Source organism: Antechinus flavipes, chromosome X (genome assembly GCF_016432865.1).
Source record: "Antechinus flavipes isolate AdamAnt ecotype Samford, QLD, Australia chromosome X, AdamAnt_v2, whole genome shotgun sequence".
In the NCBI taxonomy this organism is placed as follows: domain Eukaryota; kingdom Metazoa; phylum Chordata; class Mammalia; order Dasyuromorphia; family Dasyuridae; genus Antechinus; species Antechinus flavipes.
Genome location: NC_067404.1, coordinates 85,187,902 through 85,215,785, shown reverse-complemented (window position 1 = coordinate 85,215,785; position 27,884 = coordinate 85,187,902). Strand labels below are relative to the sequence as shown.

The 27,884-nt window shown below is 53.9% G+C and overlaps 2 protein-coding genes across 44 annotated transcripts; both read left to right on the top strand.

Annotated features, from left to right (window-relative positions):
* Positions 1–7: 7 nt before the first annotated feature.
* Positions 8–23,869, top strand: CDK20 (cyclin dependent kinase 20). Of its 42 annotated transcripts, none has more exons than XM_051968077.1 (14): positions 8–1,396; positions 1,988–2,181; positions 3,086–3,187; positions 3,474–3,575; positions 3,863–4,094; positions 4,369–4,448; positions 6,714–7,136; positions 8,637–8,750; positions 17,375–17,563; positions 17,804–17,925; positions 18,113–18,175; positions 18,290–18,413; positions 18,499–18,654; positions 21,383–21,798. In XM_051968077.1, exons 7-14 carry the CDS (start codon positions 7,062–7,064, stop codon positions 21,578–21,580), a joined length of 1,041 nt encoding a protein of 346 aa, XP_051824037.1. In that variant the 5' UTR covers positions 8–1,396; positions 1,988–2,181; positions 3,086–3,187; positions 3,474–3,575; positions 3,863–4,094; positions 4,369–4,448; positions 6,714–7,061; the 3' UTR covers positions 21,581–21,798. The 42 variants fall into 42 exon arrangements, 40 of the variants coding, with proteins under 40 accessions (XP_051824037.1, XP_051824035.1, XP_051824029.1 ...); XM_051968075.1 differs by having other exon boundaries at positions 6,612–7,136; XM_051968069.1 differs by having other exon boundaries at positions 6,395–7,136.
* On the top strand, positions 22,686–27,853 carry GATA1 (GATA binding protein 1). Of its 2 annotated transcripts, XM_051968043.1 has the most exons (6): positions 22,686–22,784; positions 23,840–24,094; positions 26,168–26,566; positions 26,682–26,827; positions 26,915–27,040; positions 27,362–27,853. In XM_051968043.1, the coding sequence occupies exons 2-6, from the start codon at positions 23,887–23,889 to the stop codon at positions 27,686–27,688; spliced, it is 1,206 nt and encodes a 401-aa protein (XP_051824003.1). In that variant the 5' UTR covers positions 22,686–22,784; positions 23,840–23,886; the 3' UTR covers positions 27,689–27,853. The 2 variants fall into 2 exon arrangements, with proteins under 2 accessions (XP_051824003.1, XP_051824004.1); XM_051968044.1 differs by lacking the exons at positions 22,686–22,784; positions 23,840–24,094 and having other exon boundaries at positions 24,106–26,566; positions 26,679–26,827.
* Positions 27,854–27,884: the final 31 nt, after the last annotated feature.

The following is a 27,884-nucleotide window of genomic DNA, read 5'->3' as shown; positions in this document are numbered from 1 at the left end:
CTGCCCGCGGGACACCGGGCTGCTGGGAGGAGGTTGGAGGTGGCTCGGGCCGGGCCGGGCCGGGCCAGGCCAAGGCCGGGGCCGGGCCGGGCCGGGCCGGGGACGAGGCGGAGAGCTACGGGGGAGGAGGTGGGCGGGCCTCTTCCCTTTGGGGTGTACATCCGGGCCTGTCCGGGAGGCTCGCCGAGTCTTTAGGTGACAGAAGGCAGCCTCGTGCTGGCTCCGGGCCGCACACGGTAGCGGGGACCCTCCGGAGGCAGTGATCCGGAGCAGAGGCGGGCCCGGGATCCGCACCAAACGGAGAGAGGAGGGAGCCCCCAGCCCACGGGGATCCACCCTCCAGGACGCAGGCACAGCGGATTGCCTGGAGGAGCTGAGCCTTGAGGAGGCTCTTAGGGCTGGGGGCTCCAGTGCTTCCCAAACTGAGGGAGGAGAGGGCATGTGGCAGTCTCGGATTGGAGCCTGGAATGGTACTTACCGAGGCCAAGAGGGCTTCCCCGAAGAGGTGGCATAAGCTCTCGCCTTTGAGGGGAAAGCCCCAAGGGGTGCGGGTGCTGAGCCATCTGTCCCGCTGGAGGAGGGGACTCAGGTCCCTGAGGACTCCCTGGAAAAGGCTGTCCAAGCTCACAGTGAAAAGGTGCCTGGTGAGAAGCGGCTCTGGGGGTGGGAGGGCAAATTTAGGCAGTGCGGGGCCTTCATGGCTTTGCAGCTGGTAAAGAGTCCCTGTGAAGGCTAAGTTAGCAAGTACTGCCCCAGCAGAGGGGACAAGGGGGGGGGCTGGGAAAGCTGAGGGACTGGAGGAGGCTCCAAGCTTCCAGCTGGGGTGAGGGGCTACTGGGGACTTTGGCCAGAGAAGGAAGAGAGATCTTGAGTGCTAGGGAGGGGGGACTAGAGGGAAGGGAAACCCCAAGTGCTAAGAAGGAGGGATCAGAGAGAAGGGAGACCCCAAGTACTAGAGGGGGATGAGAGGGAAAGGAGATCCTGAGTGCTAGGGAGGGGAAGATGAGAGAGAAGGGAGACCCCTAGTGCTAAGAAGGAGAGATCAGGGGGAAGGGAGATCCCAGGTGCTAGGAAGGGGAGGATGAGAGAGAAGGGAGACCCCTAGTGCTAACAAGGAGAGATCAGGGGGAAGGGAGACCCCAGGTGCTAGGGAAGGGAGACCCTGAGTGCTAGGAAGGGGAGGATGAGAGAGAAGGGAGACCCCTAGTGCTAAGAACGAGGGATCAGGGAGAAGGGAGACCCCAAGTACTAGAGGGGGATGAGAGGGAAAGGAGACCCTGAGTGCTAGGAAGGGGAGGATGAGAGAGAAGGGAGACCCCTAGTGCTAAGAAGGAGGGATCAGAGAGAAGGGAGACCCCAAGTACTAGAGGGGGATGAGAGGGAAAGGAGACCCTGAGTGCTAGGAAGGGGAGGATGAGAGAGAAGGGAGACCCCTAGTGCTAAGAACGAGGGATCAGAGGGAAGGGGAAGATGAGAGAGAAGGGAGACCCCTAGTGCTAAGAAGGAGGGATCAGAGGGAAGGTAGACCCCAGGTGCTAGGGAAGGGGAAGATGAGAGAGAAGGGAGACCCCTAGTGCTAAGAAGGAACGATCAGAGGGAAGGGAGATCCCAGGTGCTAGGAAGGGGAGGATGAGGGAGAAGGGAGACCCCTAGTGCTAAGAAGGAGAGATCAGAGGGAAGGGAGACCCCAGGTGCTAGGGAAGGGAGACCCTGAGTGCTAGGAAGGGGAGGATGAGAGAGAAGGGAGACCCCTAGTGCTAAGAAGGAGGGATCAGAGAGAAGGGAGATCCCAGGTGCTAGGAAGGGGAGGATGAGGGAGAAGGGAGACCCCTAGTGCTAAGAAAGAGGGATCAGAGAGAAGGGAGACCCCAAGTACTAGAGGGGGATGAGAGGGAAAGGAGACCCTGAGTGCTAAGGAGGGGAGGATGAGAGAGAAGGGAGACCCCTAGTGCTAAGAAGGAGGGATCAGAGTGAAGGGAGACCCCAGGTGCTAGGGAGGGGAGGATGAGAGAGAAGGGAGACCCCTAGTGCTAAGAAGGAGGGATCAGAGAGAAGGGAGACCCCAAGTACTAGAGGGGGATGAGAGGGAAAGGAGACCCTGAGTGCTAGGGAGGGGAGGATGAGAGAGAAGGGAGACCCCTAGTGCTAAGAAGGAGAGATCAGAGGGAAGGGAGACCCCAGGTGCTAGGGAAGGGGAAGATGAGAGAGAAGGGAGACCCCAAGTACTAGAGGGGGATGAGAGGGAAAGGAGACCCTGAGTGCTGGGGAGGGGAGGATGAGAGAGAAGGGAGACCCCTAGTGCTAAGAAGGAGGGATCAGAGAGAAGGGAGACCCCAAGTACTAGAGGGGGATGAGAGGGAAGGAGACCCTGAGTGTTAGGGAGGGGAGGATGAGAGAGAAGGGAGACCCCTAGTGCTAAGAAGGAGGGATCAGAGAGAAGGGAGACCCCAAGTACTAGAGGGGGATGAGAGGGAAAGGAGACCCTGAGTGCTAGGGAAGGGGAGGATGAGAGAGAAGGGAGACCCCTAATGCTAAGAAGGAGGGATCAGAGGGAAGGGGAAGATGAGAGAGAAGGGAGACCCCTAGTGCTAAGAAGGAGGGATCAGAGGGAAGGGGAAGATGAGAGAGAAGGGAGACCCCTAGTGCTAAGAAGGAGGGATCAGAGGGAAGGGGAAGATGAGAGAGAAGGGAGACCCCTAGTGCTAAGAAGGAGGGATCAGAGAGAAGGGAGACCCCAAGTACTAGAGGGGGATGAGAGGGAAAGGAGACCCTGAGTGCTAGGGAGGGGAGGATGAGAGAGAAGGGAGACCCCTAGGGCTAAGAAGGAGAGATCAGAGGGAAGGGAGACCCCAGGTGCTAGGGAAGGGGAAGATGAGAGAGAAGGGAGACCCCAAGTACTAGAGGGGGATGAGAGGGAAAGGAGACCCTGAGTGCTAGGGAGGGGAGGATGAGAGAGAAGGGAGACCCCAAGTACTAGAGGGGGATGAGAGGGAAAGGAGATCCTGAGTGCTGGGGAGGGGAGGATGAGAGAGAAGGGAGACCCCTAGTGCTAAGAACGAGGGATCAGAGAGAAGGGAGACCCCAGGTGCTAGGGAAGGGAGACCCTGAGTGCTAGGAAGGGGAGGATGAGAGAGAAGGGAGACCCCTAGTGCTAAGAAGGAGGGATCAGAGGGAAGGGAGACCCCAAGTACTAGAGGGGGATGAGAGGGAAAAGAGACCCTGAGTGCTAGGGAGGGGAGGATGAGAGAGAAGGGAGACCCCTAGTGCTAAGAAGGAGGGATCAGAGGGAAGGGGAAGATGAGAGAGAAGGGAGACCCCTAGTGCTAAGAAGGAGGGATCAGGGAGAAGGGAGACCCCAAGTACTAGAGGGGGATGAGAGGGAAAGGAGACCTTGAGTGCTAGGGAGGGGAGGATGAGAGAGAAGGAGACCCCTAGTGCTAAGAAGGAGAGATCAGAGGGAAGGGAGACCCCAGGTGCTAGGGAAGGGAGACCCTGAGTGCTAGGAAGGGGAGGATGAGAGAGAAGGGAGACCCCTAGTGCTAAGAAGGAGGGATCAGAGAGAAGGGAGACCCCAAGTACTAGAGGGGGATGAGAGGGAAAGGAGACCCTGAGTGCTAGGGAGGGGAGGATGAGAGAGAAGGGAGACCCCTAGTGCTAAGAAGGAGGGATCAGAGGCAAGGGGAAGATGAGAGAGAAGGGAGACCCCTAGTGCTAAGAAGGAAGGATCAGAGAGAAGGGAGACCCCAAGTACTAGAGGGGGATGAGAGGGAAAGGAGACCCTGAGTGCTAGGGAGGGGAGGATGAGAGAGAAGGGAGACCCCTAGTGCTAAGAAGGAGAGATCAGAGGGAAGGGAGACCCCAGGTGCTAGGGAAGGGGAAGATGAGAGAGAAGGGAGACCCCAAGTACTAGAGGGGGATGAGAGGGAAAGGAGACCCTGAGTGCTAGGGAGGGGAGGATGAGAGAGAAGGGAGACCCCAAGTACTAGAGGGGGATGAGAGGGAAAGGAGACCCTGAGTGCTAGGGAGGGGAGGATGAGAGAGAAGGGAGACCCCTAGTGCTAAGAAGGAGAGATCAGAGGGAAGGGAGACCCCAGGTGCTAGGGAAGGGAGACCCTGAGTGCTAGGAAGGGGAGGATGAGAGAGAAGGGAGACCCCTAGTGCTAAGAAGGAGGGATCAGAGGGAAGGGAGACCCCAAGTACTAGAGGGGGATGAGAGGGAAAGGAGACCCTGAGTGCTAGGGAGGGGAGGATGAGAGAGAAGGGAGACCCCTAGTGCTAAGAAGGAGGGATCAGAGGGAAGGGGAAGATGAGAGAGAAGGGAGACCCCTAGTGCTAAGAAGGAGGGATCAGAGGGAAGGTAGACCCCAGGTGCTAGGGAAGGGGAAGATGAGAGAGAAGGGAGACCCCTAGTGCTAAGAAGGAGAGATCAGAGGGAAGGGAGACCCCAGGTGCTAGGGAAGGGACACCCTGAGTGCTAGGAAGGGGAGGATGAGAGAGAAGGGAGACCCCTAGTGCTAAGAAGGAGGGATCAGAGAGAAGGGAGACCCCAAGTACTAGAGGGGGGATGAGAGGGAAAGGAGACCCTGAGTGCTAGGGAGGGGAGGATGAGAGAGAAGGGAGACCCCTAGTGCTAAGAACGAGGGATCAGAGGGAAGGGGAAGATGAGAGAGAGGGAGACCCCTAGTGCTAAGAAGGAGGGATCAGGGAGAAGGGAGACCCCAAGTACTAGAGGGGGATGAGAGGGAAAGGAGACCCTGAGTGCTAGGGAGGGGAGGATGAGAGAGAAGGGAGACCCCTAGTGCTAAGAACGAGGGATCAGAGGGAAGGGGAAGATGAGAGAGAAGGGAGACCCCTAGTGCTAAGAAGGAGGGATCAGGGAGAAGGGAGACCCCAAGTACTAGAGGGGGATGAGAGGGAAAGGAGACCCTGAGTGCTAGGGAGGGGAGGATGAGAGAGAAGGGAGACCCCTAGTGCTAAGAAAGAGGGATCAGAGAGAAGGGAGACCCCAAGTACTAGAGGGGGATGAGAGGGAAAGGAGACCCTGAGTGCTAGGGAGGGGAGGATGAGAGAGAAGGGAGACCCCTAGTGCTAAGAACGAGGGATCAGAGGGAAGGGGAAGATGAGAGAGAAGGGAGACCCCTAGTGCTAAGAAGGAACGATCAGAGGGAAGGGAGATCCCAGGTGCTAGGAAGGGGAGGATGAGGGAGAAGGGAGACCCCTAGTGCTAAGAAAGAGGGATCAGAGAGAAGGGAGACCCCAAGTACTAGAGGGGGATGAGAGGGAAAGGAGACCCTGAGTGCTAGGGAGGGGAGGATGAGAGAGAAGGGAGACCCCTAGTGCTAAGAAGGAGGGATCAGAGGGAAGGGAGACCCCAAGTACTAGAGGGGGATGAGAGGGAAAGGAGACCCTGAGTGCTAGGGAGGGGAGGATGAGAGAGAAGGGAGACCCCTAGTGCTAAGAACGAGGGATCAGAGAGAAGGGAGACCCCAAGTACTAGAGGGGGATGAGAGGGAAAGGAGACCCTGAGTGCTAGGGAGGGGAGGATGAGAGAGAAGGGAGACCCCTAGTGCTAAGAACGAGGGATCAGAGGGAAGGGGAAGATGAGAGAGAAGGGAGACCCCTAGTGCTAAGAAGGAACGATCAGAGGGAAGGGAGATCCCAGGTGCTAGGAAGGGGAGGATGAGGGAGAAGGGAGACCCCTAGTGCTAAGGAGAGATCAGAGGGAAGGGAGACCCCAGGTGCTAGGGAAGGGAGACCCTGAGTGCTAGGAAGGGGAGGATGAGAGAGAAGGGAGACCCCTAGTGCTAAGAAGGAGGGATCAGAGAGAAGGGAGACCCCAAGTACTAGAGGTGGATGAGAGGGAAAGGAGACCCTGAGTGCTAAGGAGGGGAGGATGAGAGAGAAGGGAGACCCCTAGTGCTAAGAAGGAGGGATCAGAGTGAAGGGAGACCCCAGGTGCTAGGGAGGGGAGGATGAGAGAGAAGGGAGACCCCTAGTGCTAAGAAGGAGGGATCAGAGGGAAGGGAGACCCCAAGTGCTAGGGAAGGGAGACCCTGAGTGCTAGGGAAGGGAAGATGAGAGAGAAGGGAGACCCCAAATACTAGAGGGGGATGAGAGGGAAAGGAGACCCTGAGTGCTAGGGAGGGGAGGATGAGAGAGAAGGGAGACCCCTAGTGCTAAGAAGGAGGGATCAGAGGGAAGGGAGACCCCAGGTGCTAGGGAAGAGAGACCCTGAGTGCTAGGAAGGGGAGGATGAGAGAGAAGGGAGACCCCTAGTGCTAAGAAGGAGGGATCAGAGGGAAGGGCGACCCCAGGTGCTAGGGAAGGGGAAGATGAGAGAGAAGGGAGACCCCTAGTGCTAAGAAGGAAGGATCAGAGGGAAGGGAGACCCCAGGTGCTAGGGAAGGGAGACCCTGAGTGCTAGGAAGGGGAGGATGAGAGAGAAGGGAGACCCCTAGTGCTAAGAAGGAGGGATCAGAGAGAAGGGAGACCCCAAGTACTAGAGCGGGATGAGAGGGAAAGGAGACCCTGAGTGCTAGGGAGGGGAGGATGAGAGAGAAGGGAGACCCCTAGTGCTAAGAAGGAGGGATCAGAGAGAAGGGAGACCCCAGGTGCTAGGGAAGGGAGACCCTGAGTGCTAGGAAGGGGAGGATGAGAGAGAAGGGAGACCCCTAGTGCTAAGAAGGAGGGATCAGAGGGAAGGGAGACCCCAGGTGCTAGGGAAGGGGAAGATGAGAGAGAAGGGAGACCCCTAGTGCTAGGGAAGGGAGACCCTGAGTGTTACGAAGGGGAGGATGAGAGAGAAGGGAGACCCCTAGTGCTAAGAAGGAGGGATCAGAGGGAAGGGAGACCCCAAGTGCTAGGGAAGGGAGACCCTGAGTGCTAGGGAAGGGAAGATGAGAGAGAAGGGAGACCCCAAATACTAGAGGGGGATGAGAGGGAAGGGAGACCCCAAGTGCTAAGAAGGGGGGATCAGAGAGAAGGGAGACCCCAAGTGCTAGGGAAGTTGAAGGAAGCCTAGGCAGTCACTAGGCTTGCACCCTTATTCCACAAGCTGGATCATGGACCAGTACAGCATCCTGGGCCGGATAGGTGAAGGGGCCCATGGCATCGTGTTCAAGGCCAAGCATGTGGAGGTAAGTGGGGACCAGGATGACGCAGGAAGCAAGCAGCTGCCCTTAAAGAAATCCCTCCAGTGTGCCCCCACACCATTCCCCCTTGTCCACTCCCTCGGCTGTCTTTATCAGCGATCTGCCTCTTCGCGCTCATCTTCGTCCTCTGGCGTTCCTTTCCTCGCCTCCTTCGTGCTCCCTCTCTTTCCAGTCCTTTGCTCTCTGGGCAGCGTCTCACTCTCATTTCCTCCCTTCGGTATTTCATGCCCGTCTCCTTTGGACCTCTTCCCTCCCTTCCCCTGCCTTTCCGTCGCCTTCTCTCCCTTTTGTCCCAGGGCTCCCTCTCTGCGGGTCGCCTGGGCCCTCTCCTTCTCTCTGGGTTGGTGATTTCTGGGATCCAGCCCTCATCCCCGTGTGGCTGGCTCAGTGCCATCTCTGGCTGCCATCACTATCTCGGATAGTAGATTTGTACCCTTTAACCGCTACTGGACAGCAGGCTTCTGACCCCTGGATTCCCTCCGGCCTCCAAAGCACCCCCACGGGCAGAAAACAGACACCGGGAGCTTCCCAGCTCTCCCCGCCCTCCATTCTTCTCAACATCTTGATTGCTGGATGGCCTCCAGTCACTTGCCAATCTTGTCATGTCTGCCTGACGGCATCTCTCCTCTCCCACTGCCCCCCACTGGTGCAGGCCCTTGAGATCACTTCCCACCCAGACCGATGGCCCGCCCACCCCCGGGCTTTCCCTCCTCCTCCAGGCCATCCTCCCTTCAGCCTGCAGAGCAGGTCTGACCACATCGCCCTCCTGGCACGCGTGGTTTCTCCTTACCTCCGGGATCTAATATAAAACCCACAGGCATTCCAAGCCTTTCCCACAGCCCATCCCTCTCTCCTTCCTCTCAGGCCCAGTAAGAGCTGGGCTTTGTCTGTCTCTGAGCCGCACCCCGGCCTCTGGGGACGGTGCTTCGGTGGAACTCTGGCTCCCTCCTTCCTCCCCAGGGCCTTTCCCGAGCCCTCCAGGTGGCTCTCTACCCTCGAGGTGACCCAGGCTCACATTGTAGACATTTGCCAGCCACAAAATGCCCATTTCTTTAGAGAATGTAAGCTCGGAGAGGACAGGGGTGAATCTGGTTTTGTCTGAGTTGTGCTGGGGGTAGGCATGACCTCATAATATGGGGTCATATATGAAGCCCTTAGCAAATGCTTGAGTGGCCAGAGATCTGGTTCCTTGAGTTAATGGGGCTGGATCTGGAGTCAGAAAGACCCATCTTGCTGAGTCCTAATTCGATCTCAGACATGTGACCCTGGCCGAGTCCCTTCACTCTGTCTGCCTCAGTTTCCTCACCTGTCAAATGAGCTGGAGAAGGAAATGGCAATCCACTCCAGAGTCTCTGCCAGGAGAACCCCCGATGGGGTCGTGAAGATTAGAACGTGACTGAAGCACAACCACCCGGTTTCTCGGCCTTGCCGTTGCCCTACCTGCCTGCCTCAGGCTCTGTGTCTGGGGGTGTCTTTCTCTCCTAGACGGGGGAGACGGTGGCTCTGAAGAAGGTTGCCTTGCGACGGCTGGAGGACGGCATTCCCAACCAGGCCCTGCGGGAGATCAAGGCCCTCCAGGAGATTGAGGACAACCAGTATGTAAGTCACTTCCTCCGCCTCCCTTCTGGTCCCATTCACTCGTCTGGAAACTGGGGGCTAGCCTTAAATTCATTCTGGGGCTAAGTCTGGGCTCCTGGGATCACAGAGCTCAAGAGAAGACTTTTAAGTGGCTGCAAAGTGCCCTCAGGCCTCAGCTTCCCGGGCCCCAAGGATGAGCCCCAAGCAGCATTGGCTCTTGGGGTTCCCTATTCAGTAGCATCAAGAGGGGGTTCACAGGAGTCAGGAGAGCTTGGGTTTCATGTCCTCCTAAGTACCCAAGAACCTGGATCCTCATCTTGGAACCAAGTAGGAGAAACTAATTGGGAAGGGAGGATCTCAAAGCACATTCTGGCCTGTTTTCCTTATTCTGTAAAATGGGGGGAGGAGAGGGGTTGGCTTGAGTGTGCACTGGTCGGAGGCTTTTGCTCACCTCTTCTTCCTTGTGTTGGGACTCTTGTGTCCGTCTGGCCTCCATCCTCACCTCTCTGAAGCTGCCCGGCGCAATGGCCTTTCCTCCTGTGGCTCATTTGCCCCGCTCTCCCAGGAGCCTTGGACACTGTGGATCACCCTCTCCTTGAAGATGAGATTCTTGTCTTCTGCCCTTCTCCTCCTCTTGCCTTCTTCTTTCTTCTTCTTTCTCCTCCTCCTCCTCCTCCTCCTCCTCCTCCTCCTCCTCCTCCTCCTCCTCCTCCTTCTCCTCTTCTTCATCCTCCTCTTCCTCCTCTTTCCCCTTCTCTCTCTCTCTCTCTCTCTCTCTCTCTCTCTCTCTCTCTCTCTCTCTCTCTCTCTCTCTCTCCCCTTCTGTCTGCATCTCTATCTTGCTCCCTCCTCTCTACATCTCTCACTCTTTGCTTCTCTTTTCTTTTTCTCTACATTTGTCTCTCTTTTCTTCTCTCTCCTCTCTACAGCTCTCTTGCTCCCTCCTCTCTACATCCTTTTTTTCTTTCCCTCTTTCCTTTTCTCTACATCTCTTTCTTTCCTTTTCTCTATGTTTCTCTTACTCCCTCTTCTCTACATCTCTCTTGCTCCCTCCTCTCTACATCTGTATTTTCTTCTCTGTATTTCTCCCTCCTCTCTTTCCCTCCTCTCTGCATCTCTTTCCTTCCTACAGTTCTCTTGTTCCCTCCTCTCTACATCTCTCTCTTTCTCTTTCCTTCTCTCTGCATCTCTCTCTTGTTTCCTCGTCTCTACTTCTTTCTTTCCTTCTCTCTACATCTCTAGCTCTCTTTTCTTCTCTTTCCTTCTCTCTACATCTTTCTCTTTCCTTCTCTTTCATTTTCTCTACATGTTTTCTTCTTTCTCTTTCCTTTTCTTTACATCTCTTTTTTCTCTCCTTTCTTCTTTCTTTTTCTCTCCTTCCTTCTCTTTCTCTATTTCCTTCTCTCTACATCTCTTTCCTTCTCTCTACATTTCTCTTGCCTCCTCTTCTCTACATCTGTCTCGCTCCCTCCTCTCTATATCTCTCTTTCTCTTTTCTTCTCTTTCATTTTCTCTATATCTGTTTTCTTCTCTTTCTCTTTCCTTTTCTCTATATCTCTTATCTTTTCTCTCCTTCCTTCTCTCTTTCTTTCTCTCTACATCTCTCTTTCTCTCCTTCCTTCTCTCTGTCTCTATTTCCTTCTCTCTACATCTTTCTCTTTCTCTCCTTCCTTCTCTATCTCCTTCTCTACATCTCTGTCTCTCTTTCCTCCTCTCTACATCTCTTTTCTCCTCTCTTTCCTTCTCTCTACATCTCTATCTCTCTTTTCTTCTCTTTCCTTCTCTCTACATCTCTTTTCTCTTTCCTTCTCTCATTTTCGCTACATGTTTTCTTCTCTTTCCTTTTCTCTCTCTTTCTCTCCTTCCTTCTCTCTTTCTCTATTTCCTTCTCTCTACATTTCTCTTGCCGCTTCCTCTCTACATCTCTCTCTCGCTTCCTCCTTCTCTCTATATCTCTTTCTTTCCTTCTCTTTCATTTTCTCTATATATCTGTTTTCTTCTCTCTTTCCTTTTCTTTACATCTCTCTTTTCTCTCCTTCCTTCTCTATTTCCTTCTCTCTACATCTCTCTTTCCTTCTCTCTACATTTCTCTTGCCACCTCCTCTCTACATCTCTCTCTCGCTTCCTCCTTCTCTCTTTATCTCTTTTCTCTTTCCTTCTCTCTTTCATTTTCTCTACATATCTGTTTTCTCCTCTCTTTCCTTTTCTCTATATCACTTATCTTTTTTCTCTCTTTCCTTCTCTCTATATCTCTCTTTTCTCTCCTCTCTACGTCTCTTTCTCTCCTTCCTTCTCTCTTCCTCTTTCTTTCTCTCTACATCTCGCTCTTTCTCTCCTTCCTTCTATCTCTATTTCCTTCTCTCTACATCTCTGTCTCTCTTTCCTCCTCTCTACATCTCTTTTCTCCTTTCTTTCCTTCTCTCTGCATCTTTCTTGTTCCCTCCTCTCTACTTCTTTCTCTTTCCTTCTCTCTACATCTCTCTCTTCTCTTTCCTTCTCTCTACATCTCTTTCTCTCTTTCCTTCTCATTTTCTCTACATATTTGTTTTCTTCTCTTTCTCTTTCCTTTTCTCTATATCTTTTTTCTCTCCTTCCTTCTCTCTTTCTCTTTCCTTCTCTCTACATCTCTATCTTTTCTTTCCTTCTCTCATTTTCTCTACATATCTATCTCTGTTTTCTTCTCTCTTTTTCCTTTTCTCTATCTCTCTTTTCTCTATTTCCTTCTCTCTACAGCTCTCTCTTGCTCCCTCTTCTCGACATCTCTCTTTCTCTTCTCTTCTCTCTGCATCTTTCTCTTGTTCCCTCCTCTCTACTTCTCTTCTTCTCTACATCTCCATCTCTCTTTTCTTCTCTTTCCTTCTCTCTACATCTTCATCTCTCTTTTCTTCTCTTTCCTTCTCTCCACATCTCCATCTCTCTTTTCTTCTCTTTCCTTCTCTCTACATCTTTCTCTTTCCTTCTTTTTCATTTTCTCTACATGTGTGTTTTCTTCTCTTTCTTTCTCTATATCTCTGTCTCTTTTTTCTCTTTCCTTCTCTCTGCATCTCTCGTTCCCTCTTCTCTACTTCTCTCTTGTTCCCTCCTCTCTACTTCTCTTTCTCTTTCCTTCTCTCTACATCTCTATCTCTCTTTTCTTCTCTTTCCTTCTCTCTACATCTTTCTCTTTCCTTCTTTTTCATTTTCTTTACATATCTGTTTTATTCTCTTTCTCTTTCCTTTTCTTTATATCTCTCTCTTTTTTCTCTTCTTCCTTCTCTCTACATCTCTTTCCTTTTCTCTACATCTCTCTTTCTCTTTCCTTCTCTCTGCATCTCTCTCTTGTTCCCTCCTCTCTACTTCTCTTTCTCTTTCTTTCTCTCTACATCTCTATCTCTCTTTTCTTCTTTCCTTCTCTCTAAATCTTTCTCTTTCTTTCTCTTTCATTTTCTCTACATATCTGTTTTCTTCTCTTTCTCTTCCCTTTTTTCTATATCTTTTATCTCTCCTTCCTTCTCTTCTCTCTTTCCTTCTCTCTACATCTCTCTCTCTACTTCCTTCTATCTGTCTCTATTTCCTTCTCTCTACATCTCTGTCTCTCTTTCTTCCTCTCTATATCTCTTTTCTCCTCTCTTTCCTTCTCTCTGCATCTCTTTCTTGTTCCCTCCTCTCTACTTCTCACTTTCTCTTTCCTTCTCTCTACATCTCTCTCTCTTTTCTTCTCTTTCCTTCTCTCTACATCTCTCTTGCTCCCTCTTCTCTACATCTCTCTTTTTTCTTCTCTTCTCTCTGCATCTCTCTCTTGTTCCCTCCTCTCTACTTCTCTTTTTCTTTCCTTCTCTCTACATCTCCATCTCTCTTTTCTTCTCTTTCCTTCTCTTCTCTCTCTTCTCTTTCCTTCTTTCATGTTCTCTACATATCTATCTGTTTTCTTCTCTTTCTCTTTCCTTTCCTCTATCTTTCTTTTTCTCTCCTTCCTTCTCTTCTCTCTTTCCTCCTCTCTACACATCTCTCTTTCTCTTTCCTTCTCTCTACATCTCTATCTCTCTTTTCTTCTCTTTCCTTCTCTCTACATCTTTCTCTTTCCTTCTTTTTCATTTTCTTTACATATCTGTTTTATTCTCTTTCTCTTTCCTTTTCTTTATATCTCTCTCTTTTTTCTCTTCTTCCTTCTCTCTACATCTCTTTCCTTTTCTCTACATCTCTCTTTCTCTTTCCTTCTCTCTGCATCTCTCTCTTGTTCCCTCCTCTCTACTTCTCTTTCTCTTTCTTTCTCTCTACATCTCTATCTCTCTTTTCTTCTTTCCTTCTCTCTAAATCTTTCTCTTTCTTTCTCTTTCATTTTCTCTACATATCTGTTTTCTTCTCTTTCTCTTCCCTTTTTTCTATATCTTTTATCTCTCCTTCCTTCTCTTCTCTCTTTCCTTCTCTCTACATCTCTCTCTCTACTTCCTTCTATCTGTCTCTATTTCCTTCTCTCTACATCTCTGTCTCTCTTTCTTCCTCTCTATATCTCTTTTCTCCTCTCTTTCCTTCTCTCTGCATCTCTTTCTTGTTCCCTCCTCTCTACTTCTCACTTTCTCTTTCCTTCTCTCTACATCTCTCTCTCTCTTTTCTTCTCTTTCCTTCTCTCTACATCTCTCTTGCTCCCTCTTCTCTACATCTCTCTTTTTTCTTCTCTTCTCTCTGCATCTCTCTCTTGTTCCCTCCTCTCTACTTCTCTTTTTCTTTCCTTCTCTCTACATCTCCATCTCTCTTTTCTTCTCTTTCCTTCTCTTTCTATCTCTTTCTCTTTCCTTCTTTCATGTTCTCTACATATCTATCTGTTTTCTTCTCTTTCTCTTTCCTTTCCTCTATCTTTCTTTTTCTCTCCTTCCTTCTCTTCTCTCTTTCCTCCTCTCTACACATCTCTCTTTCTCTTTCCTTCTCTCTGCATCTCTCTCTTGGTCCCTCCTCTCTGCTTCTCTTTCTTTCTCTTTTCTCCTCTCTACATCTTTTTTCTCCTCTCTTTCCTTCTCTATACATCTCTCTTGCTCCCTCCTCTCATTTTCTCTATATATCTATCTGTTTTCTTCTCTCTTTCCTTTTCTCTACATCTCTATCTCTCTTTTTTCTCTCCTTCCTTCTCTCTTTCTGCATTTCCTTCTCTACATCTATTTCTCTTTCTTTTTCTCTAGATCTTTATCTTGCTCCCTCCTTCTGTCTCTTGTCCTTTTCTTCTCTCTACATCTCTCTCTCTACTTCCTTCTATCTGTCTCTATTTCCTTCTCTCTACATCTCTGTCTCTCTTTCTTCCTCTCTATATCTCTTTTCTCCTCTCTTTCCTTCTCTCTGCATCTCTTTCTTGTTCCCTCCTCTCTACTTCTCACTTTCTCTTTCCTTCTCTCTACATCTCTCTCTCTCTTTCTTCTCTTTCCTTCTCTCTACATCTCTCTTGCTCCCTCTTCTCTACATCTCTCTTTTTTCTTCTCTTCTCTCTGCATCTCTCTCTTGTTCCCTCCTCTCTACTTCTCTTTTTCTTTCCTTCTCTCTACATCTCCATCTCTCTTTCTTCTCTTTCCTTCTCTTTCTATCTCTTTCTCTTTCCTTCTTTCATGTTCTCTACATATCTATCTGTTTTCTTCTCTTTCTCTTTCCTTTCCTCTATCTTTCTTTTTCTCTCCTTCCTTCTCTTCTCTCTTTCCTCCTCTCTACACATCTCTCTTTCTCTTTCCTTCTCTCTACATCTCTATCTCTCTTTCTTCTCTTTCCTTCTCTCTACATCTTTCTCTTTCCTTCTTTTTCATTTTCTTTACATATCTGTTTTATTCTCTTTCTCTTTCCTTTTCTTTATATCTCTCTCTTTTTTCTCTCTTCCTTCTCTCTACATCTCTTTCCTTTTCTCTACATCTCTCTTTCTCTTTCCTTCTCTCTGCATCTCTCTCTTGTTCCCTCCTCTCTACTTCTCTTTCTCTTTCTTTCTCTCTACATCTCTATCTCTCTTTCTTCTTTCCTTCTCTCTAAATCTTTCTCTTTCTTTCTCTTTCATTTTCTCTACATATCTGTTTTCTTCTCTTTCTCTTCCCTTTTTTCTATATCTTTTATCTCTCCTTCCTTCTCTTCTCTCTTTCCTTCTCTCTACATCTCTCTCTCTACTTCCTTCTATCTGTCTCTATTTCCTTCTCTCTACATCTCTGTCTCTCTTTCTTCCTCTCTATATCTCTTTTCTCCTCTCTTTCCTTCTCTCTGCATCTCTTTCTTGTTCCCTCCTCTCTACTTCTCACTTTCTCTTTCCTTCTCTCTACATCTCTCTCTCTCTTTCTTCTCTTTCCTTCTCTCTACATCTCTCTTGCTCCCTCTTCTCTACATCTCTCTTTTTTCTTCTCTTCTCTCTGCATCTCTCTCTTGTTCCCTCCTCTCTACTTCTCTTTTTCTTTCCTTCTCTCTACATCTCCATCTCTCTTTCTTCTCTTTCCTTCTCTTTCTATCTCTTTCTCTTTCCTTCTTTCATGTTCTCTACATATCTATCTGTTTTCTTCTCTTTCTCTTTCCTTTCCTCTATCTTTCTTTTTCTCTCCTTCCTTCTCTTCTCTCTTTCCTCCTCTCTACACATCTCTCTTTCTCTTTCCTTCTCTCTGCATCTCTCTCTTGGTCCCTCCTCTCTGCTTCTCTTTCTTTCTCTTTTCTCCTCTCTACATCTTTTTTCTCCTCTCTTTCCTTCTCTATACATCTCTCTTGCTCCCTCCTCTCATTTTCTCTATATATCTATCTGTTTTCTTCTCTCTTTCCTTTTCTCTATATCGCTATCTCTTTTTTCTCTCCTTCCTTCTCTCTTTCTGCATTTCCTTCTCTACATCTATTTCTCTTTCTTTTTCTCTAGATCTTTATCTTGCTCCCTCCTTCTGTCTCTTGTCCTTTTCTTCTCTCTACATCTCTCTCTTTCTCCTTCCTTCTCTTTCATTTCCTCTGTATCTGTTTTCTTCTCTTTCTCTTTCCTTCTCTCTACATCTCTCTTTTTTCTCTCCTTCCTTCTTTCTCTCTTTCCTTCTCTCTGCATCTGTCTCTTGCTCCCTCCTCTGTACTTCTCTTTTTTCTCTTTCCTTGTCTCTGCATCTCTCTCTCTCTCTCTCTCTCTCTCTCTCTGTCTCCCCCCTTCTCTCTGTATTTCTGTTTTATGCCCTCCTCCCTACGTCTCTGTCTCTCCCCTCTCCCCTAATTCTCCTTCTACATCTCTGACTCCTTGGACTCCCTTGCTGCTGCATCTTCACCAATACCATCACCGTTGCCAGTATTAATATGGTGTCTACTATGTGCCAGGCAGTGGACTAAGCACTTCCCAAATACGATCTCACTTCAGGGAGGTGCTCTTTGTGTCCTCATTGTTCATTTGAGGAAGCCGAGGCAGACAGAGATGACGTGACTTGCCTGGCATCACATGTGTCTGAGGCTGGATTCGAATTCAGGTCTTTTTACCTGGGGCCATGCTCTCTCCTCCAAGCCACCTAGCGGCCCACGAACCACGGGGGACAAACCAAGCTCTGTCTCGAACTCTCTCGTCCAACCCTTGATGAGCTTATCGGCACTCATGGGTTCAGCGCACATCTCTTGGTGAACCATCGTCAGATGTACCCGGCCAGCCTTGCCCTTTCTCCTCGGCCATTGGCAGCCATCACCCAGGGGCTTCTGGACGTCTCCAGCCCAGACTGACCTCATCGCCCCTCTGGGCCTCTGGGCTTCCCCGAAATGGAGTCTTCTGATTGGCATTTATGCCGTTCCGTGGCCTCCAGGCTTTGGGCCTTTGCCACTAAGAGCAGGAAAGGCCTTTCCTTGCCCGCCTCCTTTTCCTTCCTTGCCTGCCACCTCCCATGTTTCTTCCTTCACATCAAGGGCAGGGACTTTGGTCTGCCTTTCTTTGTATCCCCAGCACCTGGCACACAGTAGGTCCTTAAGAAATGTTTGTTGACAGACTGGCCACCTTTTGCTTTGCTCTGGTTTCTCCTGGTCTATAAATTGAATCGATGTTTCCACGCTGGCGGTGGGCGGAGGTGGACAGGGGCAGAGAACAAGCATTTATTAAGAGCCTGCAAGTACCAGGCACCAGGCGCTAGGCGCTGTGCTAAGTAAGCGTGTCCCGAACACGTGATCCTCCCGAGCATCCTCGGAGGTCGGACCAGTCTTGTCCGACGGCCCTGAGGGCCTTGCCAGCCTCATCCAGCCTGTAGGTGCCTGAGGCTGGTGCTCTGCGTACAACGGGGCCCAGCTGCAGAGGGCTTCGATGCGCCCATCTGTAAGTGGCTTTGCCTTAGTTGCCCTGAATAGGTTGGTCTGTCCCTGGGCACCCACGGAGCTCCCTTGCTTTCATCCCGTGAAGCCTGGGGCATTTGATGCCTTTGCTTCTCGGCCCGTGAGACGATTCTGCGGACGCTGAGCCGCGGGCGCCTTTTGATGGAGGCCCAGGCCAGGCGGTCTTGAATCACCTTCAGGTCTCACGCTTTCCTCAAGCCTAGGAAACGAGTCTGGGCTCAGGTCTGGCTGGATGATCCGGCAACACCTCGAGCCTCAGTTTCCCAAAGATAATAAGAGAAGTCTGGTGGCAGGCGGGCTCGGGTGTAGCGATCCCTTCGGCCTTGATTTCCTGCCTTCTGTAAAACTCTCTAAGTGCCCTTATCAGGTGTCCCTGGCACCCACAGGTGGTGAAGTTGAAGGCTGTGTTCCCGCATGGAGCAGGCTTCGTCCTGGCTTTTGAGTTCATGCTCTCTGACCTGTCTGAGGTCATCCGGCATGGGAAGCGGCCTCTGGCCCCAGCTCAGGTTAAAGCGTACATGCAAATGCTGCTCAAGGGTGTAGCCTTCTGCCACGCCAACAACATTGTACACCGGGTATGGATACCCAGAGGGCCAGTGCCCAAGCTTTTTTTGGGGGGTGCTGGGCTGGGGATGGGTGGGGCCGGGGGCGGGGGGCTCAGTTGAGCCTTGGCAAGGGGACTGGATGTTGGGCCTTAGACTTCTTTCTTCCTTTTTTCCTTCCTCCTTCCTCCTCCCTTCTTCCTTGTTTCCTCTCTTTCCCTTCTCCTCCCCCCCCCCTCCTTTCCTCTCTTTCTTTCCTTCTTCCTTCCTCAGGACCTGAAGCCAGCCAACCTGCTCCTCAGCTCCTCGGGTCAGCTGAAGATTGCCGACTTTGGCCTTGCTCGTGTTTTCTCCCACAAGGGTGACCGACTTTATAGCCACCAGGTGGCCACGAGGTACATGCCCAAGCCTGGTAGCAGGGACAAGTGTGAGCGAGTCAGGATGGGGGGTGGGGGACGGGGGAGCAGCATCACTTGCGGGCTTGGGATAGGAGGCATTTGTCAGCACGCTTCTTTAGCCCCATCGGGGCCACCACCTTTCCCCCCTCTCCACCGCTAACGACGTTTCCTCCCTCGGCTGCAGGTGGTATCGGGCTCCAGAACTTCTGTACGGAGCCAGGCAGTATGATGAGGGTGTGGACCTATGGTAAGGCAGGGAGTGAGAGGAAGAGGGCCTCGAGCAGGCCCAAGTGGGGGCCCGGGAGGTGGCAGCTGGCTGGTGGGCCACAGCCGCCCGAGCCGTGTCTACTCTTGCCCGCAGGGCCGTGGGCTGCATCTTCGGGGAGCTCCTGAACAACTCCCCTCTTTTCCCCGGGGAGAATGACATCGAACAGCTGTGCTGTGTCCTGCGGGTCCTCGGGACCCCCAGCCCTCGGGTGTGGCCAGTGAGTAGCAGGGGAGCGGGAGAGGGCTTCCGCCAGGTCATCGTCGAGGCCCCATAATTCCTGCGTCCCTCTGGTCCTTCCCCAGGGGATCACCGAGCTCCCAGATTACAACAAGATCTCATTCAAGGAGCAGCTGCCCCTGCCCCTGCGCGAGGTGCTGCCCGACGCCTCCTACGAAGCCCTCCAGCTCCTGAGTCGCTTTCTTGTCTACCCCCCTCGAAGTCGGATCCAGGCCGATCAGGTATCCCCCTCCCCTCTCCCAGGTGCACCTCCACAGGCTAAGAGGAAGTGGACCTGACTTCCCCCTCCTCGGGGAGCCCCCTCCCATCTCTAGCCAGATAGTGACCGTGCCCCCAGGCCTGTCCTAGGGACACAGATGAGACAAGCCGTCAGGGAGCTGACTCCCCCTTCTCTCCGCGCCCCCCCCCCCCACTCCCGGTACACAACCCGCATAGGTCAGTTGTCATGCGGTCATTTTTCAGTCACGTTTCGTGGCCCATTGGGGGTTTTCTCAGCAGAGATCTCGAAGCGGTCGACCCTTTCCTTCTCCAGCTCCTTTTACAGATGAGGGTACTGAGGCAAACAGGGTGAAGTGACTTGCCTAGGGTCACACAGATAGTAAGGGTCCAAGGTTGGATTTGAACTCACCACGATGAGTCTTGCAGCTCCCCAGGCTGCTGTTCTAGCCGTTCTAGTGCCACCTAGTGGCCCACATAGATCAATAAGTACAAAGAACTCAGGCTCCTGGCAGTTCTGAGGGAGCCTCAGTAGGTAGCAGGAGGCTGAGTTCAGGGAGCAGTGCCTGGACCCGCACAACCGGGCTAGGGGGTCTGTAGCACCCCAAAGGCCTCGTCTCAATGACACGGGCTGAGCGGAAAGACTAGAGGAAGGGAGTTCCCTGCGGAGCCAAGGCTTAGCTAACGGGCCAGTGGCCACGGCCCAAGAGAACCCAGGGGCGGGAGTTCGCACCCCACTGGCCGGGGCCTGGGGGTACTGAGCCTTCTCTGCCAGGACTTTGAGATGCACAAGGGACACCTAGGAGGAGATAGCCAGCCAACAGCTGATGGTGTGCCATCTGACTGGAGGGCCAGAGAGGCTGGGGATTTGGAAATCACCTGTGTCCAAATGGTCAAGAAGCTCCTACTCTGTGCGAGGCCCCATCCCACGGGAGCGCCCACACTTGGGGGGCAGAAAAGGAGCCAGAGAAGGCTACTGCGAGTCTGATTGTGAGGGACTAAAAACCGGGTGGGGGGGCAGCAGAGCTTGCGGCCTTTGGAGTTCGGAGATGTACAAAAAGAGAGACGGGGGGGGGGGGTCAGGGGGGGGACCGGAAGGAGTGATTCCATGGGACTTCCCTGGTCAGAGTGGGAGAGGAGAAAGTAGGGCAGGCTTGGCAAGGAGACGTAGAGAAATGTGGGAACTCCCCAAAGACGGCCTTGAGTTTTCTCAGCCAAGAAGGGAGTGAGAGAAGGGAGGGGCCGCTAGCTATGGCGAAGGCCCAATGGGGGTGGGAGAACGGGTCCTTGGGGCGGCCCCCACGGGCACGGCTGGGCAAGGGGCGAGCAGAGAGCTCAGAGGGCTTGGAGGCCAAACAGCAGCAGGCACCAAACTCGAGAACCTGGGGTGAAAAGAGGCACAGGTGGGGGCCCAGTGTGAACAGGGCAAGGGGTGAAGGGCCTGGAGATGAGTGGGCAGGCAGGACCTAGAGAGCCGCTGACAGGGCCACCCAAGGCCAGGGCCAGGGGAGGGCCCACAGAGCTGCCTTATGGGAACACTGATTGGCTGGCATAGGATACTTTCTGTTACTACTGCTGGTATGTGAAAGGAAGCCCAGCACAACTGGGGGGGGGGAGATAAGGAACAGAACTGTTACAGAAGGACCCCCGCCCAGCTCCAGCCCAGGGTGGGCTCCGCCCAGGCCTCCCGCTTCTTCCCGTGTGACAGAGAAGGGCCTGTTCTCCTCTCCCCCGCCACCCACACGAGCCCAAAACCTCCTTTAGAAAGCTACTTTGCTGGGGAGTGAGTTGCTAGTGCTGGGAAGGCAAGCAGGGGGAAGGCGAGGCAGCTGGCCCGCTCCGCCCTCTGGAGTTAAGGATTCCCCTTCCCCTGGCCAAGGAACGTGATCCGAGGCCCCAGCAGGTTGGCACATCACATCTGGAAAGAGGAGGTCACAGGTGCTTTGAGATCAGAAGAGGAAGAGTATGCTTCTGGCTTTAGGGTGAGGAAATAGCATCTTAGCAGAGGCTCAGAACTGACAGACGATCCCATGAGAGACCCGAGTGGATCTGCTTTGATACATGGGAAGGGCTCTTGGCTTTGCGGTCTGAAGCCCTGGGTTCAAATCCTGCCTCTTATTAGGACCAGCTGGGTGCCCTGAGGCAAGTCCCTCAGTCTCAGAGGCCACTGGCCGCTCTAGAGGGCTGGCTCGCCTCCATGTACTTAAATAAGGTAACTCAGAGCAGACCACCAGAGGCTCGCCGAGCTTGGGGGCCTTGGTGGACCTGTTTTACCGAACAGCTAGGAGTGGGGTTTCAGCTGCCCTTGACTAAAGTCCCAGTTCATGTCTGATGGGATCCTGTTTTGTGCCCTTAGGGGGCCTGCTTTAACGAACAGATAAAAATTGCTTACTGTCCAAATGTTTGCACGTCTCCTTCACTTAAGTCAGTAGGGGGCCCGCTTTAATGGACACCTTTGAGGAACAGTCCCCTTGTTTCTCTTTAACTGTGCCTGGGGCTTGATAAAAATCTGCCGGCTTGCCACAGTGCTCAAAGGGGAACCGTTTCTCCCCCCTGTCGCCACCCCCACCTCCAGTTTTTTTGTGTCGGGCGAATTCAGCCAGCCCTTGCTTTGAAGGTGGAGGAAGCGGCGCCCACTGGGGAACTCACAAGGGATGGAGCCAGGGATATAGGGGTGAGACAGGACTGGGCCGGGCCGGGCCATCCCTTCTCACTCCCCCCACATCCCCACAGGCCCTGCTACATGAGTACTTCTTCAGAGCCCCGCTGCCAGCCCACCCCTCAGAGCTGCCCATTCCACAGCGTGGGGGGGGGCCTGGCCCCAAGGCCCGACCAGGCCCTCCTCATGTCCACGACTTCAGGGTAGAGCAGCCCCTGGCTGAGTCGTTGCCAGATCCGGAGCTGATTCGGCCCTACCTCCCGGAGGGATGAGCCTCCCACTGCCCTGGCCTCCACCCAGCTCTGCCTGGCCCCAAGAGATTGCCTTATCTGGGCACTCCCAGCTGCTCCCCCTGGCTTTCCTGCGGCCAGGGTGGGAGGGGACTCAGGCGTCCGGCTTCCCTCCCTCTGGAGGTTCAGGAGAACGGACTTCTAACCTTGGCTGTGCCTCAGTTTCCCTGATAACAATAAACACTACATTGGACTCCAAAGGCAGGGTCAGTGGGAATATTCAAAGTGACTGGGAAATGGGAAGAAGGCCTCAGTTTTCCCAGATGTGACTTGGGCTTGATGATTCCCACCTGTCCTGCTCTCTGCCCTCGGAGCAGGGGGACCAAGGTGCCACTATTTGGGGGAGGAGGGGGAGAGAGTAAGATGAATGAATTTCCCTGTCACACAGGGGCTGAAAGCAGGGGGTGAGGGGTGTAGACGGGGCCAGGGAGGCCCCAGTATCCGCTCTCTTTCCCCCAACCTCCTGTGGGGCTGCTAGTTGCCTCAACCCCAACAGCCGAGGTCCGGCCCTCCATCTGATAAGACTTATCAGCAGGCCCCAGCCTTGGCCCAGCAGGGAGCTGGTGTAAGTGGGGGGGAGGGGGAAGGGGAAGGGTGTCCCGCATCCTCCCCAACATCTTAGTTTGGGCATCTGTCCCAGTATATCATAGGCCTTCTTGCCAGGACCTAATCTGACCCCCCACACACTGAAAAACCTAAGGGAGAACAAGAGTGACAGAGGGAGACATGGAGGTACACATAAGCTCCAGGACTGCAATGAACTAGAGACCAGCCAGCCCCACGGGCTGAGAGGAGAGGAGAGCACCGGGTCCGGCCCCAGGCCTGGAGGGCCACCGTTCCAGAGCAATGGCAACCAAGGCTCTGAGAGACCGGCACGGAAAGGTGGGGCAGAGCTCGGGGAGCAGGAGATGAGCAGACGGAGAAGCCTATGGGCTGGTGGGGGAGGTCTGGGATGGGCGGGTGAGGAAGGTGCCCCCGGCCATCTAAGCCATGCTCGGGCACTGGTGCCAGCAGGGGGCGGTCCCAAGGCTGGGCCCCTTCTCCCCCCCCACCCCCTGGCCCCGCCTGTAGCCACAGCAGGAGGGGGGTGTGAGGGAGGGAGACACTGTTGTCTTGGTCGCAGCCTGGACCCTGAGGAGATCCAAGAGAGACTGCCCCCCCTCCCTCGGCCTAAACACCTGCTCAGGTCAGTGCCCCCGAGCCCTGTAGCCGCCCATTTGGGGAGGACATCAGCCCTGTCTCATCCTCCCGAAGCCCTAACGCTGTATCTTTGAGTTACCCCCTCCTGCCATATTTGAGGGCGCTTGAACTCCAACCTGGGTTCCTCCTCCAACTCTTGTTTCTCTCCCTTAAGTCTATCTCCAGGCCTTCCGATCCCCTCTCATCCCTCTTCTGGCTGATCTGACCAACCCTCAGAGGCCCCCAAGCCCCTTCTCCGAACCTGCCCTGCCTGAGGGTCCTCAGCTCTGATTTCCTCGCAAAAAATCAAGCCCATATCCACCCCCCACCCCCCACCCCAGTCTTCCAAGTTAAAAGCCATTCTGTCGGGGTGGACCATACCTGGCTGGACTGGGCCAAGCTGGGATGGGAGCCGGCTGCCCGGCTGGGCTGGGAGCTAGCTGCCTGGAGTCCCCTGAGCCTGCTGGGAACACACTAGCCCCAGACTGCTGATAAGAGGCTTTCATATCCCCCAGTCCTGAGATAAGGGTTATCTCTGCCTTGGGGTGATAACTGGGGGAGGGCCGGCTGGAGGGTACAGAAGGAGCTCCCACTCTGGGCCTGGAGGGTCCGAGAAAGGGAGATGAGAAAAGAAAAATGGCTGGGGGGGGGGGAGGGAGAAGAGAGTGGGGAGGGCTGGAGAAGAAGGAGCCTCTTTCCCTGCCCCCCCCACTTTTTATTCTCGGTCTCCCCCGGGGCCGAGTGCTCCCCCCCCGCTTTTTGCCCCCCCTTGCCCAAGCATATGTGTGTTATGTGTGTGTGTTACCCTGTATAATGTACATATGTGATCTTGATCCTGCTTGTGTATGTGTGTATTTAGAGCGTCTGTATCCCAATGTGTGTCTACACGTATGTAGATGTGCACGGACCCTGCAGGCAAGCACGTCCTGTGTGTGAAGCCCAAGGCTCTGGGCCCATGGAAGCCCACTTAGTTGGGGTAGGGTCTGGACCATGGCTGGGAGAGCACCCGAGGACCATGCTTAGGAAGGTCTCTTGGGGCTGACGATCTTGCCCCCCCCTCAGGGAGGCACCACTGACACCGCTTCTGCCGCAACCGTCGGGGAGCCCCCATGGATTTCCCGCCCGGCCTGGGGGAGCCAGAGGCCCTGGCCTCTTTCGCTGAGCCTACCTTGCTGTCCCCGTCGGCCTCCGTCAGTGCCACCGAAGAGCCGGGACTCTTCTTCTCGGGGCCCGAGGGGGCCGATGCTGGCGATGCCACCACCACGCTGCCCTACTACCATCGGGGACCGGCTGCTGATGCTTACAGACACTCACCAGGTATCCTGGGGTGGGCAGGGAGGGCTTTGGGCTGCCATCTTCTCTGTCCCTGTGGTCGAAGGATGGTACTGGTGATGCCAGCTGACGGATCACATCGTGTGATCGCACGAGTACTCGATGCCATGCCTGGTGCACAGTAGGTGCCATAGAAATGCTCCTTCCCTTCCCCGTCAGCAGCCGGCCCCAATCTTCCATATATGGCGTGGAGCACCCTTCCTCTTCCCCCCCGAGCAGGTCAGCTTGGTATTAGGCAAGCTTTCGTTCAATGGGCAAGGTGCCAACCAAGATAGTGATGTGCCCGAACAGTGGATCTCGGGAAGGGGGGTCGCATTAAAAATAAATACAGAAAAGCCTGGTGCGGGCTGGCAGGATTTTAAGGCCCGCCTTAGGAATTTACATCTTTGCCTCTGGAGCAGGGAGCCACAAGGTCAGGCCAGCAGGGAGGGCCGGAAAAAGGCCAGGGGGAGGCAGGGGGACCCATGAAAAGGCTGTGGGGGTAAGGGTCCTGAGTGAAAAGTGTTAGTGGGAGTGAAATCGAAGTGCTGGCTATGTGGACATGGGGAGAAGGTCCAGATCCGCCTGGTACCTGCCTGGTTCCGAGAGGAGGGCCAGAGAAGTCAGTGTGGAGGAGGAGGCAGACACCAGGAACCTTCCTTGGCTTTGGAGAGATGAGAGTACCTTCGGGGGGCAGACAAAAGCTTTCAGGGCAGAAGCCCCCGAGTTCTATTTTGCCCACGCTGACCCTGAGGAGATGTGCAAGTGGGGAGAGACTGCCGGCACGTGATTGGAAGTATGGGGCCGGGAGAAGAGTTCTGGCTGGGGGGCTGCATCTGGGGAGGGCATCTGCTCGTGGGTTAACATACCCAGGAAGCAAATCTTCCTGGGGGGCAAGCCAGGAGAGAAAAGGATCTGGGACTAGGGCTTTTGGGGAAGGGGGCGGGCAGGAGGTGGAGAGCAATCAAAAAAAGGAGACTGAGAAGGAAATCAGATAGGGAGGAGAGAACATCGATGAGTGAGGGCCAGGAGATAATTTCCAAAAACTGCCAAAAGATCACGAGGCCCAAGAAAGAGCAGTTAGGGTATACGGATTGTCGAGCATGGAGAGCCAGCGTCAAGCCTTCGGGATGCCACGCACTCTTAAAAATAACTGGGGCTGTGCCAAGGACAGGCTTTGATATGGGCTCTGTTGATACTTCCTTTCTTAGATCTGAAAATGTCTCGGTATTCTTGTAGACTTGTTTTGACTTGTTGGACCCCCTGAAAAGGGGCTCTGGGACCTCAAGGAACTAGAGAACTAGTGATGGCTAGCAGTTGGACTGGCAAGCAGATGGCAGGGGCTAAGGATCGGAAGGGAATGGAAGCAGCAACTGTTTGGTGGGGATTTTGTGATTACTTTGTGTTTTTTTCCAGTTAACAAGTCTTTATTTTCTCTCCCCTCCTCCCCCACACGGGAAAAGAAAACTCCAAACAAAAAGCATGGAATGGTTCTGACACTGGCCACAGGTTCTGTAGCTTCAGGTCTTGGCACCTGCCTCCCTACTGCAGCTTCTTCTCCGAGATCAAAGGGGTGATTAGAAAGCTCAGTAAAGTAGGACAGGAAAGCCTCCATTGGGGTGAGGGCTGAGTCTAGATCTCAAGGGAGGTGCTTGAGCAGAAAGGATGTCTGGAGGAGCTGCTGAAGGGAGTTGGGATCGGGGAACGGGCAGTTTGGGGCACCGGGCCAAGGCGTGCCATCGCTTAGCCACCAAGCGTTTCTTGAGGATTGGCCGAAATCACGTGCCCCCTACGTGTCTGCCCTTACTGCCTTTTCCCCAGAGGCTTTCCACATGCCAGGCAGTGTGCAGTATGTTGGATCTGTCTGTCCCTATTCTGACCGGCAGCCATGCTGGGAATCAGAAGTAATATTAGGGGTCCAACTAGACCAGCAGTGAACTCCCTAGAGACACCGAATGGGGAAAGAGCCTTGAAGTCAGGAGTCTCCGGTTTCCAGTGCTCTGGTTCTCATCTGCTGGCGACCAGATATTAGGGACCTGGGGCCTGACCATCACGCCCTTCCATTACCTCTCCTTACAGTATGCCAAGTGTACCCAATTCTCAACTGGATGGATGGAGGGCTCGGGGGAGCCCCCTACACGGCCACAGGTTGGGCCTACGGGAAGGCGGGGCTGTACCCAGCCTCTGCCCTGGCCCCGGCTGTTCGAGAGGCCTCTCCACAGCCAGCTCCTGAGGGCCCTGATGTGAAAGGGAGCCCAAGGGGCTTCCTGGAGACCTTGAAGACAGAGCGAATGAGTCCAGACCTGCTCACCCTGGGTGTCCCAGCGGCCGTGGGGCCCCCCCACTATGTGGCAGCCAGTCCTCCTGACTTCACCACCGCTGCCTTCTTCTCACCTGCCGGAAGCCCCCTCTCAGTGGCAGGTGGAGGTAACGCCTACTCTCCGAAGCTACGTGGGGCGCTTCCCCTGTCTCCCTGTGGTGAGGACCCAGACTCGGGTCGGGAGGGACACTCAAGGGGAGGAAAAGGGTCCAGGGGCTTAGCTGGGGTCAGCTTTCACTTTCTGTCCAATTTCTTGCCTTTCCTCCCAAGCAGAGGCCAGAGAGTGCGTGAACTGTGGAGCGACGGCTACCCCGTTGTGGCGTCGAGACGGTACCGGGCACTACCTGTGCAACGCTTGTGGCCTGTACCACAAGATGAATGGACAGAACCGTCCCCTCATAAGGCCCAAGAAGCGCCTGGTGAGGAGGGCGGGCCTCGGGGCCAGGGAGGTGAGAAGAGGGCAGCGGGGCAGCAGGGACCTCACCCAGCCCCTGGGCTCTTTCCAGATTGTCAGTAAGCGAGCAGGTACCCAGTGCACCAACTGCCAGACGACGACGACGACCCTGTGGCGGCGCAATGCCAGCGGGGAGCCCGTGTGTAACGCTTGTGGTCTCTACTACAAGCTGCACAACGTAAGCCCCCCGCCCCTCCCCCCAGGCCGAGGACCTTCCCGGTTTGGGCCGATGAGAGAGGCCTCCGCCCTTAGGGTTTGCCCCTTTTGTAGCTTGCTGTATTTGATGGGTGACACTAGGATAGTTGGGTTGGGGCCTGGGTGACTTGGGGGGAGGGCTGGGCCAGAGAATTTCTAAGACCTAGGCCCTTCCTCCTGGATTGCTGAGCTGGGGGGAGGGGAACGGTAGGAGAAAAACCCATTCTCTGGGGAGGGGGGAGGAGGGGAGGGAGCGTGTCCTCTTTTCCCAGTACCAGAGCCTCTGGGTTTGTCTCGCCCCCAGGTGAACCGGCCACTGACCATGCGCAAAGATGGCATCCAGACCCGGAACCGCAAGGTGTCGGGCAAAGCCAAGAAGAAGGCCCGGGTGGGCCAGGCCCTGATGGCCGCCGGGCAGGGGACAGCAGCAGCAGCTGCAGTGGCGGCGGCCGGCCCAGGGGACCTGGCCACTGAACCGCTCTACCCGAGCCTCGGGCCCGTGGTGCTCTCAGGCCACATGGCCTCAGTAGGGCACCTGGTCCCCTTTCCCGGGTCTGCGGCCCCCCTGCTCGGGGGCACGGGCGCCCCCTTTTCTGGGGCCGCGGGGGTGGTCTCGGCCCTGGGCTCTTGAAGAAGGCGAAGGTGGCAGGCGCGCCCCGCCCTTGGCTTTGGCCTAGGCCGAGTCTGCTGCGGTAGACTACGCTAGGCCCCGCCCCTCCGGCCCTAAGCCCTTTCTGATTGGGCCTGCTCGCTCCCTATCCTGTGGCTTGACGACAATAAACTTGTTGCTCCCCCACCCAGGCTGGCTTTTTGTGCGTGCGTGCGTG